The 17,197-nt window shown below is 37.3% G+C and overlaps 2 protein-coding genes across 2 annotated transcripts; one reads left to right on the top strand and one right to left on the bottom strand.

Annotated features, from left to right (window-relative positions):
- The first annotated feature begins 576 nt into the window (after positions 1-576).
- On the top strand, positions 577-7,383 carry LOC133746130 (BRASSINOSTEROID INSENSITIVE 1-associated receptor kinase 1-like). The gene is made up of 11 exons (XM_062174290.1): positions 577-1,014; positions 1,101-1,233; positions 1,354-1,425; positions 1,546-1,689; positions 3,928-3,999; positions 4,106-4,177; positions 4,283-4,362; positions 4,923-5,051; positions 5,142-5,483; positions 5,826-6,220; positions 6,644-7,383. Exons 1-11 carry the CDS (start codon positions 930-932, stop codon positions 6,956-6,958), a joined length of 1,839 nt encoding a protein of 612 aa, XP_062030274.1. The 5' UTR covers positions 577-929; the 3' UTR covers positions 6,959-7,383.
- A 235-nt stretch (positions 7,384-7,618) lies between these two features.
- On the bottom strand, positions 7,619-15,578 carry LOC133746131 (protein RAE1-like). The gene is made up of 11 exons (XM_062174291.1): positions 15,415-15,578; positions 15,239-15,325; positions 14,911-14,988; positions 14,295-14,491; positions 13,812-13,953; positions 13,465-13,545; positions 10,717-10,845; positions 9,791-9,868; positions 9,409-9,480; positions 8,069-8,149; positions 7,619-7,959 (listed from the first exon to the last, which is right to left on the bottom strand). The coding sequence occupies exons 1-11, from the start codon at positions 15,463-15,465 to the stop codon at positions 7,909-7,911; spliced, it is 1,047 nt and encodes a 348-aa protein (XP_062030275.1). The 5' UTR covers positions 15,466-15,578; the 3' UTR covers positions 7,619-7,908.
- Between the last annotated feature and the right edge of the window lie 1,619 nt (positions 15,579-17,197).

Below are 17,197 nucleotides of genomic sequence, written 5' to 3'. Positions count from 1 at the left end.
TTTAGTAATTGAAATAATTTTAATTCTAAATCCATGAACATTAGCAAACAGTAACAATTATAATCAGTTGCATTCTTATTTCAATCTCTTAGAAATGATCTCAATATTCTTATACCAATTTCTTCATTCTCTCATGTCACATCGCAGTGTCTTCGATTCATGACTTTTTCTATTCTAAATAAGTAAACAGGTCATTAGTTCTATTATTGTTCACCACCCCGTTATAGTTGAATATAACCCAGCAATAAATCAGCCGAAACAGTTGGGAATAAGACTAAGAAAACCGGGTCTCCCTCTCTCGCGCGCATATGAGACACACAGTACTACTGTGTCTGACTCTGACCAAAGAGAAGGCAGCGAGTGTTGTCCCGAGTGAGTAAAGAAAATCCCACGGCCAGTGATGTGAGTAGTGCCTGGTGGGCCCCTCTTGTTCGTGCGTGCTTCTTGGACCCCGCTTTCCCACTTCCCTCTCTCTCTCTCTCTCATCTGGGGTCTTCCTAATCCTTACTTACCCAAAATACAAAAAATTATATAAATGATTAATTTCTTCAACGAAAATTAAAAGAAGAAATTTCTAACGTGGTGGGCTGCTGCAACTTTGACTCAGACTCCCATCCACCTCTCTCTCTCTCCAACTCTTTTACTTTTCCCCGGAGCTCCAATTCAAAGTCGTCTCTTCTCTCTCTCTCTCTCTCTCTCTCTCTCTCTCTCTCTCTCTCAGTGCATGCTTTCCGAAATCGGCAATTCAATCAATCCGGTACAGAATAAAGCAAACAGCGGCAGCCGAATTTTCTAGAATCCGGTCAACGCCGCCGGGGGAATTTGATCGGTCAACGCCCCCGTCCCCCCTCCAATTAGGGATTCGTTTATGAGGAGGAGGAGGACTCTCTGAGCTCTCTCTCTCTCTCTCTCTCTCTCTCTCTCTCGCGATGTTCTCCGCGACCAAGGCCTCGCTGATTCTTCTACTCTTCGGCTTTCTTCAACTACTCGTTAAGGTCTCCGCCAACGTCGAAGGTCTGTGTGTTTCTCTCGCTCTCTTTTGGTTATTGCAATTCTGTGTTGAACAACTCATTGACTCTCTCTCACTGACTTGATGACAGGTGACGCATTGAATGCCTTGAAGAGCAGTTTGGCTGATCCTAACAATGTTCTCCAGAGTTGGGATCCTACTCTGGTCAATCCCTGCACATGGTTCCATGTCACTTGCAATTCCGAAAACAGCGTCACCAGAGTGTAAGTGTAGCTGCCTAGCTCATCTTGTTAATGTCACTATGATTGCGAAAACAGTATTATGATTGCGAAAAGAGTATAAAAAAGAGGTATTGAATTGCTTGTGTGTTTGTGCTCAATCAGTGATCTTGGCAATGCTAATCTCTCCGGTAACCTGGTGACGCAGCTCGGCGTGCTTACCAATTTACAGTACTTGTGAGTGTGTTTGGCTCTAATTGTATTTGTGGTTATTTTCAGAGTTATGGGCGTCGGAGTTGGTTCGTTTGTTTAGAAAGTGAAACTGATGTGTGGGTTCATATGACTCTTGCTTGACAGGGAACTTTATAGTAATAACATAACCGGTAATATTCCAGTCGAGCTTGGCAGTTTGAACAACCTGGTGAGCTTGGATCTTTACTTGAACAATTTAGATGGCGAAATTCCATCGACACTTGGCAACCTAGAAAAGCTGCGTTTCCTGTATGGACTCACATCCTTTCTCTAAATTCTTCAGCTGTTAAATTTATTTATTTTCTGGTTTATCTTCCTTTGTTGCACTTACTGTTTAAATTCTATATATGGCTTTTTCTCTTAAAACAAATAAGTGGAGATACATGGTTTGATTTATTGGATTCATGTTGTAGTTTTTACAGCAGCAAATATAAGAAAAGGAAATCCATCTTAGTCCCAATGCTTCAATTTTTCATTTGTAGTGGTATTTTTTCCTTAAAATGCATTATAACAGATAAGGTTAACCCAAAATTCTACAATGTCGACTATGATATGGCAATATCATGCCACTGAAGTCAAGACGACTAGGTGGAATTAAACAAATTAGAAAAAGGGAAAATAATATCAAACAGATGAACAAAACAGTGGAAGAATCTAGACAAATTATAAGATGTGATGGAACTCCAATGGCAAGAGGCTTTAAGGAACACATAGAGTTAGTTTGTCAATGGATCCCACTGTGAAGATTCGTAGTTCACTGGTATATAAAGTTCATACAATTGCAACACTTGGTGCAAGGTCTTTTACAGAAGATGTATCAAACTAATTGTTTAATGAAATATGGTATGAAGATCTTAAAGATGGTGCTAGTCATGTAGGGGGAGGAATTAAAGAGGCCAGAGCATACCGCTAGTTTTCTCATACTATTGCTGCTAGTTTGAAAATTTGAAAGAGAATAATATCACGGGAGTTTCAATGTATGGGAAGGAAGAGGCTAGAAGGTTAAACCCTTAGGCATTGCAGGAAGTTGGCATTTTTTGGGTTATTTGGATGGGGTGAAATAGAAGGATTTGTGAAGGGTTTAGGGTTTATGGTGTGGAAGAGTTTCGGGATCGATTTTGTTTTTGGTCTGCCCTGTGTGCGTTGGTCTCTGTAGAGCTTAGACATTATCCCCTGTTAGCCTTATTGTTAGACAGAAAAAGCCACATTGAGTTGATTTAATGTTGTGTCCTCCCAGACTTAGTGCTACCTTTCTCTGTCTTGGTTCTCTGATTGTGGATCTCACTCTATTCTGGTTTGTTGACAATATGCGAGAGTGAGAGAGAGAACTTAATAACATCAACTTCCCCTTTAAGTTGGTCCCCTATTAGTCCCCCTTTATTTTTCAAAATACCCCTCGTTTCTTGCTGTTTTAATATTTTTGTGGCCCATTTCAAAAAAGAAAAAAAAATTTGTGGCCAAAAGAAGAGAAATAAAAATGAAAAAAGTTGGGGGTAATTGGAAAAAGGGTTTCCATAACTGATTGCCATTTCTTTATTATACCTTGAAGATTTGGAAGCCCAGACTTGTCAGTTAATTGTGGCATAGTAGATGGAAACCAGGTTAGGGTCATCACTAGGGGCATCAATGTCTTCAGAATTTTCTGGCTACACCATTTCTGTGTTTTGCAGATTGGAGACCTGTTACTCTTTGAAATTCAGTTTCGGCTACGTAACTAGGGACTTTTTTCTGTACTGTTGTCTAGTTCATTATGATTGTGTCTCTTACTCGTAATTTAGTAAATTGTTTTTCATTGTGAGAGCTGCACAATACTGTAATTGCATTTCAGTTTTGGCCATCTTGTAGAATATTTTTAGGTCATAAAAACCATAAATGCTCTTTTTTGCCTCTCTAAGCCTTTTACTTTGATTGGTTGCAGCATCTGCAATTAATCAGGAGATCAACTTAATTGTAGATAGATTGATTATGTTATACAGAACATCTTTTGTATTCTCAGTAAATATATTGTGCCCTGCTCCTTCGTATGGGCTCAAGCACTCACAATTACTACATCCTTATTAAGAACCACACTGATCTAAAATATGTGGATTATAACAAGCTGACTTTGTTTAGGAACGTGTCCTAACTCCTAACCAATGAAGTTGCCTATTTAAGGAGTAAGCTCTAATAGGATGGATGTCTTGAGAGTTTTGTAGTTCCTTATCCTTGTTTTTTTGGACACAATTTGCAAACAGAACTCATTTTTATTTTTGTTTTTTACGTTTTCACACTCTATTGTATGGGATCATCTGAGTACTCTATGGACTGTCTCTTTGAACACCGTTATATGTTTACTTGGAAAGACGAAGTAATAATATTTTATAGATACATGCTCAGTGTAAGGAAAGAAAAGTAATAACATTTTATATATACATTGTCAGTACTCTATGGGATGTATCTGTTGTATTGTGATTATATGGGCATAACGGTTGCTATTCCATGAAATAGGCGTCTCAACAACAATACCTTGACGGGGAAAATTCCCGTTACGCTGACTAATATTGGATCATTGCAAGTCCTGTAAGTGTTGTATACTTTCATTTGATCTCCATTCAATAAGAGAGCAATAATTTGATCCTCCACTTTCGAAAGTATGCATATAACAGAGAGTTTACATGCAATGCAGGGATCTTTCAAACAACAATCTTACTGGAGATATTCCGGTCAATGGTTCTTTTTCACTCTTTACTCCCATCAGGTTTGTTGAAGAAATATTATTCATTATCTTTCCTTTTTCCACAGTGGTAATCTCTGTTTACCTAGCACAATGATAAACTAAGCCCTATAATTTTTCATCCTGCAGTTTTGCCAATAATCCTAAACTGAACCCTCTTCCAGTCACTCCAACTCCTCCTGTTTCTCCAAGCCCAAGTCCTATTTCAGGTTCTTACCGATATTATTACTATTGTGTTTATTTCAAATAGTTTTGGAGATTCGGATCTAAATTGTTTCATCAATTTGTTGCTTTTTCTCATAACACTCTTATTTGACTATTTATATTATTTGCATTATCATGCCTTTTTCCATCATTCAGGAAATACTGTTGCTTTATATACAATCTCTTGAATCACAGTGTAAAGAGTAAAGCTAGCAATTTTTAGGAATCAAATTTCATTTTGTCTGAAACCTTCTGTAGTTTTTCCATATCTGTGTTGCACAAACAAGTTGATGTGAATTTTTTGAAGGTCAAGCCTCTATTTTGCTTGACTAATCTTATGTTTGAAACTTTATTATGTTGAAGTAGGAGGTAGTAATTGGGTTTCTTGTTGAAATTGCAGTAGTTTGTCATCTAACTCTTTTTTGGGTATGTCCAACTCTTTTGGGGTGGTGATGGGTCGGTTTAGAGAGTCAGAGTGATAAAGAGCTATATATAATTAGACATAGTTTTCATCTAGGGTCATTCTATATTATCTCTTTTTAAAACTCTGGTGGATTAATCTCAGGTAACAGCCGTACCGGGGCTATTGCTGGAGGGGTTGCTGCTGGTGCTGCTTTGCTATTTGCTGCCCCTGCAATTGCACTTGCTTGGTGGCGACGAAGAAAACCACAGGATCATTTCTTTGATGTACCTGGTTAGTAATCTATAAAACATAAAGTATTAACTTCATCACATTGAGGTTGTGGTATGAAATGCAAGTTTCACTTATATACACTCTTTGCAGCTGAGGAGGATCCGGAAGTTCATTTAGGACAGCTCAAAAGGTTTTCTTTACGTGAGCTACAAGTTGCAACAGATACCTTTAGCAATAGACATATTCTAGGTAGAGGTGGATTTGGTAAGGTTTATAAAGGGCGTTTAGCTGATGGTTCTCTGGTGGCTGTAAAAAGACTTAAAGAGGAGAGAACCCAAGGTGGGGAGCTACAGTTCCAAACAGAAGTAGAAATGATTAGCATGGCTGTGCATCGAAATCTGCTTCGTCTGCGTGGTTTTTGCATGACACCAACAGAAAGGCTGCTCGTATATCCATATATGTCTAATGGAAGTGTAGCATCATGTTTAAGAGGTAGTCCTTTAACTCTTATATGGGTCCTTGTTTTAATGAAATGTAGATTTATTATATACAGTTATATGCCACTCCATATCTTCTGTTACAATTTTGATTTGTGTCATCCCTTTTGTCATTTTTATCACTTTTTATTTTGATTTTGTTTCTGTCAAAATTGAGAGGGATACCAAATTAATGTTGCCTAAAGTATAAAAATCTGGCAGCTTCTTATTTGTTTTAATTCCAAAGCGGATAAAAGCAAAGTCCAGTTAACAACAAGTATGATTCAAGAAATCGTACTTGGTCGTTTTTGTGTGTAATTTGTAGTTCTACTCTCATGATAATGTGTATTTTTTATAGAGCGTCCGGAATCACAACCTCCACTTGATTGGCAAAAGAGGAAACGCATTGCATTGGGATCTGCAAGGGGCCTTGCTTATTTGCATGATCACTGTGATCCGAAAATTATTCACCGTGATGTAAAAGCTGCAAACATTTTGTTGGATGAGGAATATGAAGCAGTTGTTGGAGATTTTGGGTTAGCTAAACTCATGGATTACAAGGATACACACGTCACCACAGCCGTACGTGGTACGATTGGACATATAGCACCAGAGTATCTCTCAACTGGAAAGTCTTCAGAGAAAACTGACGTTTTTGGATATGGAGTCATGCTTCTTGAACTAATAACTGGACAGAGGGCTTTTGATCTTGCTCGGCTTGCGAATGATGATGATGTCATGTTACTTGATTGGGTATGCCCTTGTGTATTCCTGTTGTTCCCTGTACCTTATTTCAGATAACAGTTTCCCATGATATGTTTAACATGCATCTAACCTCTGTTGACATTTCATCATGCTAAATCCGCCATAATTTTTTAGTTTCCAAGTAAGAAATGGCCATGGCAACTCTGCTACCTTGACCAGCACTGACACTGGTCTAGGAGTGGAGGGGGGCAGACAGGGAGGGTGATTGTGGGCATATGTACTTGATTTAATCCTTGTATCCCCTATCATTCTCTATTTTCCTCACTCTGTTTTCCAGTCTTTCTTTATAGCTGAATGTGATTTTTGAAATCAGACTGGTTGGACAATTGTCCCTCAAAGTTCAAACATTACATGGACATTTTTGTTTTCCATGGTTGTCACATTTGCCTGACATTTTTTTTGAATCTTCAGGTAAAAGGTCTGTTGAAAGATCGAAGGTTGGAAGCACTTGTCGATGCTGATTTACAGGGTGAATATATTGACGAGGAGGTAGAGCAGCTGATCCAAGTTGCTCTACTCTGCACGTCAGGCTCCCCTGGAGAAAGGCCCAAAATGTCAGAGGTTGTTAGAATGCTTGAAGGTGATGGTTTAGCTGAAAGATGGGAGGAATGGCAGAAAGAGGAGATGTTTCGTCAAGACTATAACCCTGTTCACCATCCAAGTACTAATTGGATCATCGACTCAACTTCTCATATTCCCCCCGACGAGTTGTCAGGTCCCCGATGATACTGTCTTGCGTTACGCTCTGTATACAGTGTAAGAGGTAATTGGGAATTAAGAAGCCCCATTTTGTATTTCAGTGATACCACATTTGTGTATATTACTATCTTTTCTTCTCTTTTATTTGCTTTTGTTTTCCAATTTTATTGCCTCTAGTTTCCTGTTTATATCAAACAATGGAGCTAGTGCTACTGTAATTGTTAATAGGGTGTTAACTGGCATCATAAAATTCTGGTGCTAGCAACACGGCAGGATCTAGGAAAGGCCATGAAAAAAGCACCATTGTTGTCATATTTATGTTTCCTGAAAATTAGTCGAGATTGTCTCTATAAATAAATTATTATTTCCGTGGTCGCAGCACAATTGTGCCGTGGTCGCAGCACAATTGTGTTGCAAGTAAATTTGAGGCGCGCCATTCCCATATTACTCAATTGCATGGATACTGCCATCATTATTTCGTTGTTTTTTGTTCGTGACATGCAACTTACGATGTATTTGTTAGGGTTAATGTTTAGCATTTCATGGGAGGTCATTTGGCGGATAGCTACATGACAGTGACTATTGGCCCTAACAAGTTGAAACGTCAGAGTTTCACATCAATGGACATGTTGTTCCAGAATGGTGCTTCTCAATCAGTGTCATTCTTTGCAGTATAAACATTGAATGAGACGCTCTAAAATGGAATTAGAAATTGGCCAAAAATGGCATTAGAATAAGTGCAAACAACTGGGGGAGGTTAGAGCCAACTTTACAGGGCATTCATTATTCAATGCTATTTGCTATAGTAACATGCCAATCTAGTAGCAAACAATCTGAAGGGAGATGAAACTTCAAAACAAGACCAGAGAAACCTTCCTACCTAAACATCTACTCAGATGGGCATAGCCTCAATCATGTCCTATATACAGAACTAGCTTATACAATAGCATGTCTGATCAAGAGAATCAGGACCAGCTTCACTTTCTTCCACCAGTTGAGATTCGTGGCTTGCTTTTGACCTCAGATTCCTGCAATCAAGTGCATAAAAGTTTTTAACATTTCAACTTCTTTAGGTCTTCATTAAGAAAACTGTTCCAAGCATCTCAAAGTTTATTTATTTATTTTTTTTTTAAATACCTGTGGAACATGGAGGTAAATGTAGTTCTTTGCTGTGGCCGGATTGTGATTTTCTGCGCCCTTACTCCAATCATAGCAAACCTAATAAACACAAATGCGATAAATAGTTTGAATTTCATATTTAGGGGACACAATATTATTTAAGCATTGCGCTACCAAGTTTTACGAGTGGTTTATAGATTTTCATGCACAAACAAACAAAACCGGCAAAGCCGTAAAGCGAGAAAATTGATAGCTCTCAAAGATTGCAAGTAGGAAGCACAATTAATGACATCGGTACGGAAAGAAATATTATAAACAATAACAAAGCAAAGATGAGCGCAAGCCAAGCAACTGGTATAGGAAAATAATGAAAGAGTCTACAGAGCTACTATTTATGCTGGCAGAAATGAGACTGCATAAAGGTTAATTATTGTGATAAAAACAAAGATCCGAAAAAGATATATATACTAGTCAAAATACATATGCTTGAACTTTTGGTACTAAGGACAACCTAATATTGAAAGATGTTTTACTTTAAAGTGTCAATCATCACTCCCTACAGACGTTTGTACAGACTCCTGATAGATTAAAGGTTTAAATGGAAATACTCTGTTCCGAAGATGTAATTTAATAAAATTCATCTACCACTTTAGACCAGTTGAATAACATGTATACAGTCATTTTAATATCTAGACCTCAAAGAGAAATATCAGTGGAACCGGATGGACTTACTTTTCTAAGCTTACAAGTCAAGATGACATATAAGTGGTATACGACACTAATTCCTGTAAATCTAAGAATCAAGCATAAGAAAAACATCAAGGCATAGCTGTACAGGCCTTATCAGACTAATAAATAATACAAAAAAAAAATCCTTTACCGAGCAGAGACGAGAGAGGAGGAGGAGGAGGATTCCAGAAAATAAGGACAACAGATAAAAACTAAAATAAATAAAAATAAAAATCGCAATTGTTGGACAGTGGGAGAATTAGAAGCATAGAACTGCTACTGATAGAGATGATGTAGTTGGACTTTGGAGCTGGTAGGGAGGGGAAAGGAGGGCAGCCATGCTTTTGTCTCATAGTTGAGGGATCTTGGACTTTTTCATTCTATTTCAAAAACCAAGGCAAAATGACATAGTTTGGCTTCATAAAAAAAATAATAATAATAAGTTTTCATTACAGCCAATGTGCGATGCTTCATCTATTATTAACTGAACAGCAGTGTGACAAACAATACACCACTACGGACCACACTACCTTGGGGTGTGCCAGTTCTGTTATTTTAATTGAGCATGTAAAGTGTACACACACACATAGTTGATCCTGGTATCAGTATCAAGAAGTGGAGAAAATTACCGAGTATGCAAATATGGAACCATCATTGTTGAAAGTACTGCAAGGTATTGGTTGACTGCACCTTGCCATGGCCTGAAAATCCAAAAAGCTTGTTAGACACCTATATGCATATAACTAGAAATTATAGAAGGTTCAGTCAAACACCAAATTTAACAAAGATGAAGAGAGTCAAGGAATTGACAAACTGATCAATAGGGTGCCAGCCTAACAGCAACTTAACTAACTTATACTTATAGAGAATCTGAAGGAATAGTGGTGCATGTCGGGTGTACATATATACATATCTAAGAGAGTGGGAGGAGATAATACAGAAAAGTGGCTGTGTGTTAAAATGGATAATATATTCAAAAACAACTAAACAGTAAATAGATGTGAATAAAACCTTTAGTCTCTGTTTGCTGTCCTTATCCCAAAAGTTGAAAGAACCATCAGAACCAGCCGTAGCAAATGTGTGATACACCTGCGATAAGGAACACAAAATAAGCTCTCAAATGACGAATAACAGTGAACAGAAAATAAAACCATCCACTAGAGAATGATGTCTTACAGAAAAAGGCAACTATTATGTTAAATGACATAAATAGTGTCAGGAGATTTTGTAGAAGCAACCACCTGATTGAATAATTTCAACGAATATTACATTCTTCAAGTGAGTTGAACATTGAATACCAACTATGTCCGCAAATTATTTGATGGCATAAGTCCATTAAAGCATCTGATAGTTGCCATTATGAGTTATGTTTCATGATACCCTACTGAAAAGAAATTCTACTTATCATCCTAATAAAACTGAACATCAATTACTAGAATGACTCTTGGTATATGTAATTATTATCACTTACACAAATGGACTCTTAGACTACCATGGAGACTTCATTTTGGAACAAAAAGGACTGGGCTTCTTCTTGAGCATCCAAAGAGGGTATTTTTCTAACCAAATTGTGGCTACTGCATCACATGTGCCTGGAGCGTCCTTGATTATAATTTTTACCATTTTAATAGCACAGTGGATGCTTTCCTGTCCTACTTTTCACAAATTTTCCGTTGTTCTGTTTGACTTATTTTAGGTTAAGAGGAATACATACAATAACCTGTAGATAATAAACAACTTATAATTTTTTTTATGAGCTATTCTAATGGATTTCTCTCCTCGCCTTCACCTCCATCATCTGCCCTCTCTCTATGCCTCCCTTTTTCCTTTTGTCTTTATTGTATAACATTAGAGAGAAAGAAAGGGAAAAAAAATGACCTCAGTAATCACCCACCAAAGTCTGGAGAATGAAAAAGAAAGGAAATGGACAATCTTACAGGATGGAAGTTCAGAGAATTGACTGAATATATTTCGTTGCCCTCTCTGTGGCATTTGAAGGTAAAGTTTTTACTTTGTTGTCCCTCATCCAGATGATGTACACCAACCCTGCCTTCAATAGAGCCAACCTGGTGAGAGAATAACATTAGAATAATGATTAGTTTACCAATAACTGCAGAAGATGGTACTTATCTCGCAAAAGCGAGGAGCCAGTATCCAATTTTACATATCAAGCTCAATAATGATATAATTCAAAATATATATATATATATATATATATATATATATATATATATATATATATATATATATATAGTGGCATATGTATGAACATGTGTTTATATTGAGATCTAAGAACTACCTTGACTAATCATGGTTGAATAATTTATTTTCATTATCTAAGACAGGCAGGGGAAACAAATAAATTACTCAAACTGGTTGACAACATAGTGGTGTAAACTATCAAGCTCAAAAGATATGATTCAAAAACAAATATGTAGTGGCATTGTATGAATATGTGTTAATACTTAATATTGTGGTGTAAACTATCACGCTCAATAGATATGATTCAAAAACAAATATGTAGTGGCATTGTATGAATGTGTTAATACTTAATATTGAGGTCTAAGAGTGATCTTGACTAATCATGGTTTCATTACCTAAAAACTAGGAAGGGGAAACAAATTACTCGAACTGGTTGACAACATAGCAGAGTAAACTATCAAGCTCAATAGATATGATTCAAAAACAAATATATAGTGCCGTATGTATGAACATGTGTTTATATTGAGGTCTAGGAACTATCTTGATAATCATGGTTGAATAATTTACTCAAAACTGGTTCATAATATAGCGGAGTAAACTATACAGCCATCCTTGAAATTCAGTGGAACTACAGAAACCCCATCTCATTTGAGGAACTATACTAAAGAAAAGATTCCTAAATATACTTTTGCTTGCTTCACTGGAAAACAGTAAAAACGCAACCCCTCAAAATCAAAGTCCCCAGGTGATTGTTGAACATAAATCCGTTCTTCCTCAACTCACCAAAAAAAAAAAAAAACACTAAGGCTCTAAGCCTTTTATAATGGTTGTTGACTTCTTTTAAAAGAGTGGCAACATCTAAAGAAAACAGATTAGTAAATACAAAAATTGGATAGCATCCATGGACTGCAGGAATGATCAGTAGCAGCAGGGCACCGAACCTCTGAGTGCTGCAAGGATCCAGAGCACAGCAATGCTATCCAGAAAACAGCAATGCTAAGAACATAGCGCCTCAAGAAGCAATGGTTAATCATCCAGCACCCATCACAGAATTGTACGCTTATTTATGTACTTTACCATTAAAATGGATTGTTCAAAGTTACTTCATTGGCCAAACGTAAAACAAACTACTAGAAATACTTTGCAAGAAAATCTGTAAGGATATTATTTCTATGAAATAAGCATATTATAATTCAAAAGATTATCATATGCATTATGAATCTAAAAAATGAGACAAATATTGTTTTGAAACTCATTGGCAAGGTAAAATTTCTTCTTTTTTGGCAAGAGAAAAGATATTATTTCTACTTTCACCGCCCCTCTCTTATGAAAACTCATCTCGTCCAGCAGAAAGTCATTTGAAACCTACCAACAACAAAGATTAGAGTAATCTCTAATGGGAGGTTCCTGTTATGTCCCCAAGACTCGAAGGCTATTTACTCTATATATTAGAAGCATAAAACCATCATTGCAATGGCGTGAGATAGACCTTTATGACAAGTAAAGGTATTGTATTACTTATTCTCCACTCATAGTGGCAAACAAAACTTAATAACCCAGAAGTTTCATGTCAGTCATTAACACATCTCTACTAAGCAACCCAGTTCCCATAAACATGATGTGCTTCACATATAAACTTTCGCAAAATTATGATACCAACTTCACTTAAATATGCATTTCAAGGACAAAAGCTGGACCATACCAGCCGGTTTTCCAAATATTACATGATTTACACACATTAAAAGTTTCTTTGGCTTTGGTCTGTGTCTCAGGGTAAGTTTTAAAATTGGACCACTGGTCCAAAATCTAATTAGTAAGCACCCAATGTCAAATAATTCCAAGTAAAAGCAGAGGAATAGACATTTGGATCACGTATCTGCATTTATGGCTGTGGAATACTACCAAAAAGAGGGGGTTGGTATAAAAGATAAGGTTCTGAATTGGCACACTGCTTGAAATCTAAGCGGCAAGTACCCAATGTCAAATAATGCCAAGAAGAAGCAGAGCAGGAAGAGATATTTACATCACTTCCTCACATTTATGACTAATGAATAACACAGAAGAAAATGAATAAAGAAGAAGAGAAGGGGGTTTGTAACCATCCCCTCAACCCGCCTAAGCACCAAGATTTACACACACACGCACACAAAAAAATTTAAAAAGCTCCTGCTGTCAAATAATGTACCAATTTTGAAGGCTATACAAAAGATATGTATCCAATCACCTCAATAAGACTGCTGACATATGCCTCCCTCTAGCAAGCACCACATGAATAAATCTATTTATATATAATATAAGTATAACAATAAATTAAGTTTTCTGTTCAAAACAAGGATTCATGCAAGAAAAGCATATTTCAGTTTGTTGTTCTAAAATGCCATTAAAAAGGAGAATCTCAGACAGAGAAACTACAGAACTAGATAGAAAACTAAAAGGCCATAACAAAAAGGGAAGGATAAAAAAAGAATTGCAAGGATACTTACCAAGAATCCTTGCTGATCAGGAAATGCCGCAACACACCTTGTCTGATACTTTAGGGGTGAAATGATTCTCTTGAACTCAGTCTGTCAGTAATTGGAAATAATTATAAGGTAACCACAACTTAAATACATATGAGAATCCTAAAGATGAAAACCTAACAAAACTGCAATTTATTATTAAATAAAGTGATTGACTGCAATTGGAAACTAAAGGTTTATTCCTCAAGCACTACGCCACTACACAAGATAAATAATAATTAATAGCCTAAATAAATGGTAATTCTGGAAATTTTGTAAGTTTACTTTTGTCACATTATTTATCTTAAAACTAACTGAAAATAAAATGATACCTGTGGACTCTGCAAGTTATAAACAATAAGATTTCGATCAGCAGTTCCAACCACCATCAGAGGGTGTCTCACTGATAATGCATAGCACCTCTCTGGGAGCAGTTGGGTATGCACTGGATTTGGCTGCCTTGTATCCCAATACCTGAAGAAAGGCAGTAACTATCATACATAAGAAACGGAAAACTTTATGTCATGTAAAAACCTTTGTTAACATGATGAATAAAGTGAAAGTGGAAATAAAACATATCAACAGCTACAAGAATCGTAGCTGTCAGACTGTAAAGGAAAATAAATCAACACAAAAGAACAGTTAGGAGTAAAAGGGATATAGACTGGCAAGGGCAGCGCACAACATTCTTAACTGCACTACTGGACATAACCTATCACAAACTAATTTCACAAGAATATAACATAAGGTTCTGGGTTCTAGTGCATACTCTGATGTTCAAAAAATATGGGGAATGAATACTATGATTGACTTACTTCAAAGTCTTGTCCCAGCTTCCTGTCACCAAGAGGCTCATCTCAGGGATCCAAGCTATTTCCTTGATGGGAGCATCATGCATTGCAACGGTCATTGTTTGGTTGCCACCAGACATCAGAGGCCACATCTTAACTTGCTTATCACAACCTCCAGAGAACACAGTTGTCCCATCATCTTTCCAAGTTGAGCACAAAACCTAGATTTGCAGATATGTATTAGAGAAGGTAAAAAGATAAGAAATACTCGTGGTAGCCTTTCCACAAATGAATAATTGTGCAAACCGACCTGATCTCGAGTTCTCATTCACAGCCACATGCGCACTCATGTGACTGTATGTATAAATTTCTTAGGATTCTATCTCCTAAAATGGGATCACATAATAGCAGTACTCCACTTTCTTGCTTATAACCTAAGATCTTGTACACATTTCTCACACCTTCAATAATAACAATTGCTTCCCTTTTTCTTTATATGTGTTACACATAACACTCTTTTAATATCGAGACACAGGCATTAATGTCTACAGAAACAAAATAATTACCACTGATCATAAAAAAAACTCAAACAAACAGAATCGAGAAGTCGGCTCAAACAAAATGGAATCCTAAATATTACCGGATTATCGTGCGATATAGCTGCCTTGGGCATACTGGCAACATTTCCACCACTCTGTTGTATCTCCCAACATCGCACCTAAACAAAAGGCATATATCAGCAGTCATTTCCTAAATCCAAATTACTCTTTCTGCCGACCAAAATCGAAAACACAAAAACCAAATCGAAATGCAGTATGCTCATCTCATTCCAGTTTCCATCAATTACACAAACACAACCACCGCAACTCCTATAGACGATCGAGTCTCAACAATTAAATTTCTGAACCAAAACAGAATCCAAGGCTAAGCATTTGAGAGAAAAGGAAAAGAAGAAGGAGAAGACGAACCTGGTTGTCCCAGGAGGTTGCGACCAGAAAGTTAGCCTTAGGGCTGAAGCTGAGACTCGAAACGGAGTCGGTGGGAGGCTGAGCGACCTGTTAATCAGATGAAATTGAAAGGAGGATTTGGTTAGGGAGAAATGGGTTGAGAAAAGGAAAAGGCGGGAGTGGGAATTGAAACGGACCTCAAAGGATTTGTTTGGATTTGGATTGGAAGCGGCCATGAACGTCGACATTGAAGCTGCACTGGGACGTCTGCAGTGAATCGGTTGATGATTCTGGTTCTGTCTAGAAGCTACTTTTTTGAGTTTTTTCAACGAACTCAAATAAAAGCTTTACACCATATGCTTGGAGGTGGCTCCCTAACAACTATATAAATTTTCTATTTGACTCCAAAATTTATTTTAGGGTCCTTGATCCAAAGCAACCAAAATGAAGGAAAATTATCTCACTTACCGAGTAAGAGATTTTTATTCTCATTAACACAATTTAAAAGAAAATGACAAATATGCCCTCAACTTAATTAATAAACTACAACGCTACCATGCGATTCTCTCTCTCTCTCTCTCTCTCTCTCCCCCTGTTGGATTCCGAACCCGGCGAGAAAAATTCAAGCTCTGACCCCTACGACCAGCTTCCCTGCCGTTGTCGTATTGGAAGCCGTCTCCGGCGAAGCCGAACGTGAAGGTCGTGGCCCTGCCGCATAAGAGGTTGGCGTCTGAGGAAGAGGTCAGGAGTAACGGTGGGGTGTTGAGGGGAGCTCTGATCCGACATCGCCGGTGTCGAAGCCAGCCTTCCTTCTCCAACGCTGGTTTCAGGTCAGGCTCGTCGGCTTCGAGTGCAGGAGCTTCTCGGAGGTTTAATCAAGTTGGGTTTAATCCAGCTTTGATTGAATGTTGAAGATGTTTAATTTCCTTTGTTTGGGTTTTAGTTGTGAAATTTTGATGAGGATCTGGGAATGTGTGTGGATTACTAGTTTCAAAGTTTCATTTGAGCAGTAAGGAATTTGGTTTGTTTTTGAGCTCTTCATCTGATGAACTTTGGGTTAATTTGTAATGCATTGCTGTTTGTAGTGGACTAGGCGTTAGTGGATTACTGCATTGGGAATGTTTCTACATGATTTTTAGCAAGATCGCATGTTTTTTTTTTTTAAGTAATGGGACAGAAGGAAAGGAAAAAAAAAATTGAATGTCTATTGGGGATCAATAGACGTTTATTGGAGGGCAATAGACGTTTTGAATTGATATAATCTCTTGGTTTTTTTCTTTAATCAAAGTTTTATTTGTCTAATTTTAGGAAGATTAGTTCCCGTTCCAGCGACCGAAAGTTCTATTGGGGGGTAATAGACGTCTATTGGGGAGCAATAGAGTTTTATTACCCCTCTATTGGGGAGCAATAGAAGTCTATTAGGGGGTAATAGACTATTAGGGGCAATAGACGTCTATTAGGGGAAATATAGGTTTTCAGAAAATTCCAGTGGGCAGGGGTCGGTGATCGAATTCCGGCGAAAGTTGGTGGGAATCCGGTGACCGATGACCGGATTCCGGCGACAGGAATCCTGCTCCGATGAAGTCTCCTATGTTTCTCTCTCTTCCATTCTCTCTCTCTCTCTGGGGTGAGGGTAAAATGGTATTAAAAAAATAAAAATCTTAATGGGGTATTAAAGAAGACCTCCTTAGAGTGTTTTGGGTAAGAGGGAATTTAAAAAACTCAATGGGGTAAGTGGGAAAAAAAAATCTCTAGAAATGGGTTAAATAGACAAAAACCCTTTATTTTAAGCAAAGAAAGAAAAAAAAAATTATATATATATATATATATATATATTAGTGAGGGATTCCTTTTTTTTAGCCATTTTAATGAATCGCTCATTAAACTTATTTTTTAATCACATATTCACATCTTAACCGTTCAGTTTTTAGGTATATATGAGTAAATCATCTCTATGAATTTTCGGCTAAATTGATAGTC

This window comes from Rosa rugosa, chromosome 4 (assembly GCF_958449725.1).
Source record: "Rosa rugosa chromosome 4, drRosRugo1.1, whole genome shotgun sequence".
NCBI lineage: Eukaryota > Viridiplantae > Streptophyta > Magnoliopsida > Rosales > Rosaceae > Rosa > Rosa rugosa.
Note: the sequence above shows the minus strand (reverse complement) of the source record. Positions and strands in the feature narration are given on the sequence as shown.

What these genes read in the sequence shown, in the direction of transcription:
- LOC133746131 (XM_062174291.1), bottom strand. Translation starts at nt 15,465, where the DNA reads ATGTCGACGTTCATGGCCGCTTCCAATCCAAATCCAAACAAATCCTTT. An exon ending in ATTCTCTGAACTTCCATCCT is followed by an intron (nt 9,869 to 10,716) that starts GTAAGATTGTCC and finishes TCCTTATCGCAG; the next exon opens with GTGTATCACACATTTGCTAC. An exon ending in GTTCCATATTTGCATACTCG is followed by an intron (nt 8,150 to 9,408) that starts GTAATTTTCTCC and finishes TGTGTTTATTAG; the next exon opens with GTTTGCTATGATTGGAGTAA.
- LOC133746130 (XM_062174290.1), top strand. Translation starts at nt 930, where the DNA reads ATGTTCTCCGCGACCAAGGCCTCGCTGATTCTTCTACTCTTCGGCTTT. An exon ending in CTTACCAATTTACAGTACTT is followed by an intron (nt 1,426 to 1,545) that starts GTGAGTGTGTTT and finishes CTTGCTTGACAG; the next exon opens with GGAACTTTATAGTAATAACA. An exon ending in ATGTCATGTTACTTGATTGG is followed by an intron (nt 6,221 to 6,643) that starts GTATGCCCTTGT and finishes TTGAATCTTCAG; the next exon opens with GTAAAAGGTCTGTTGAAAGA.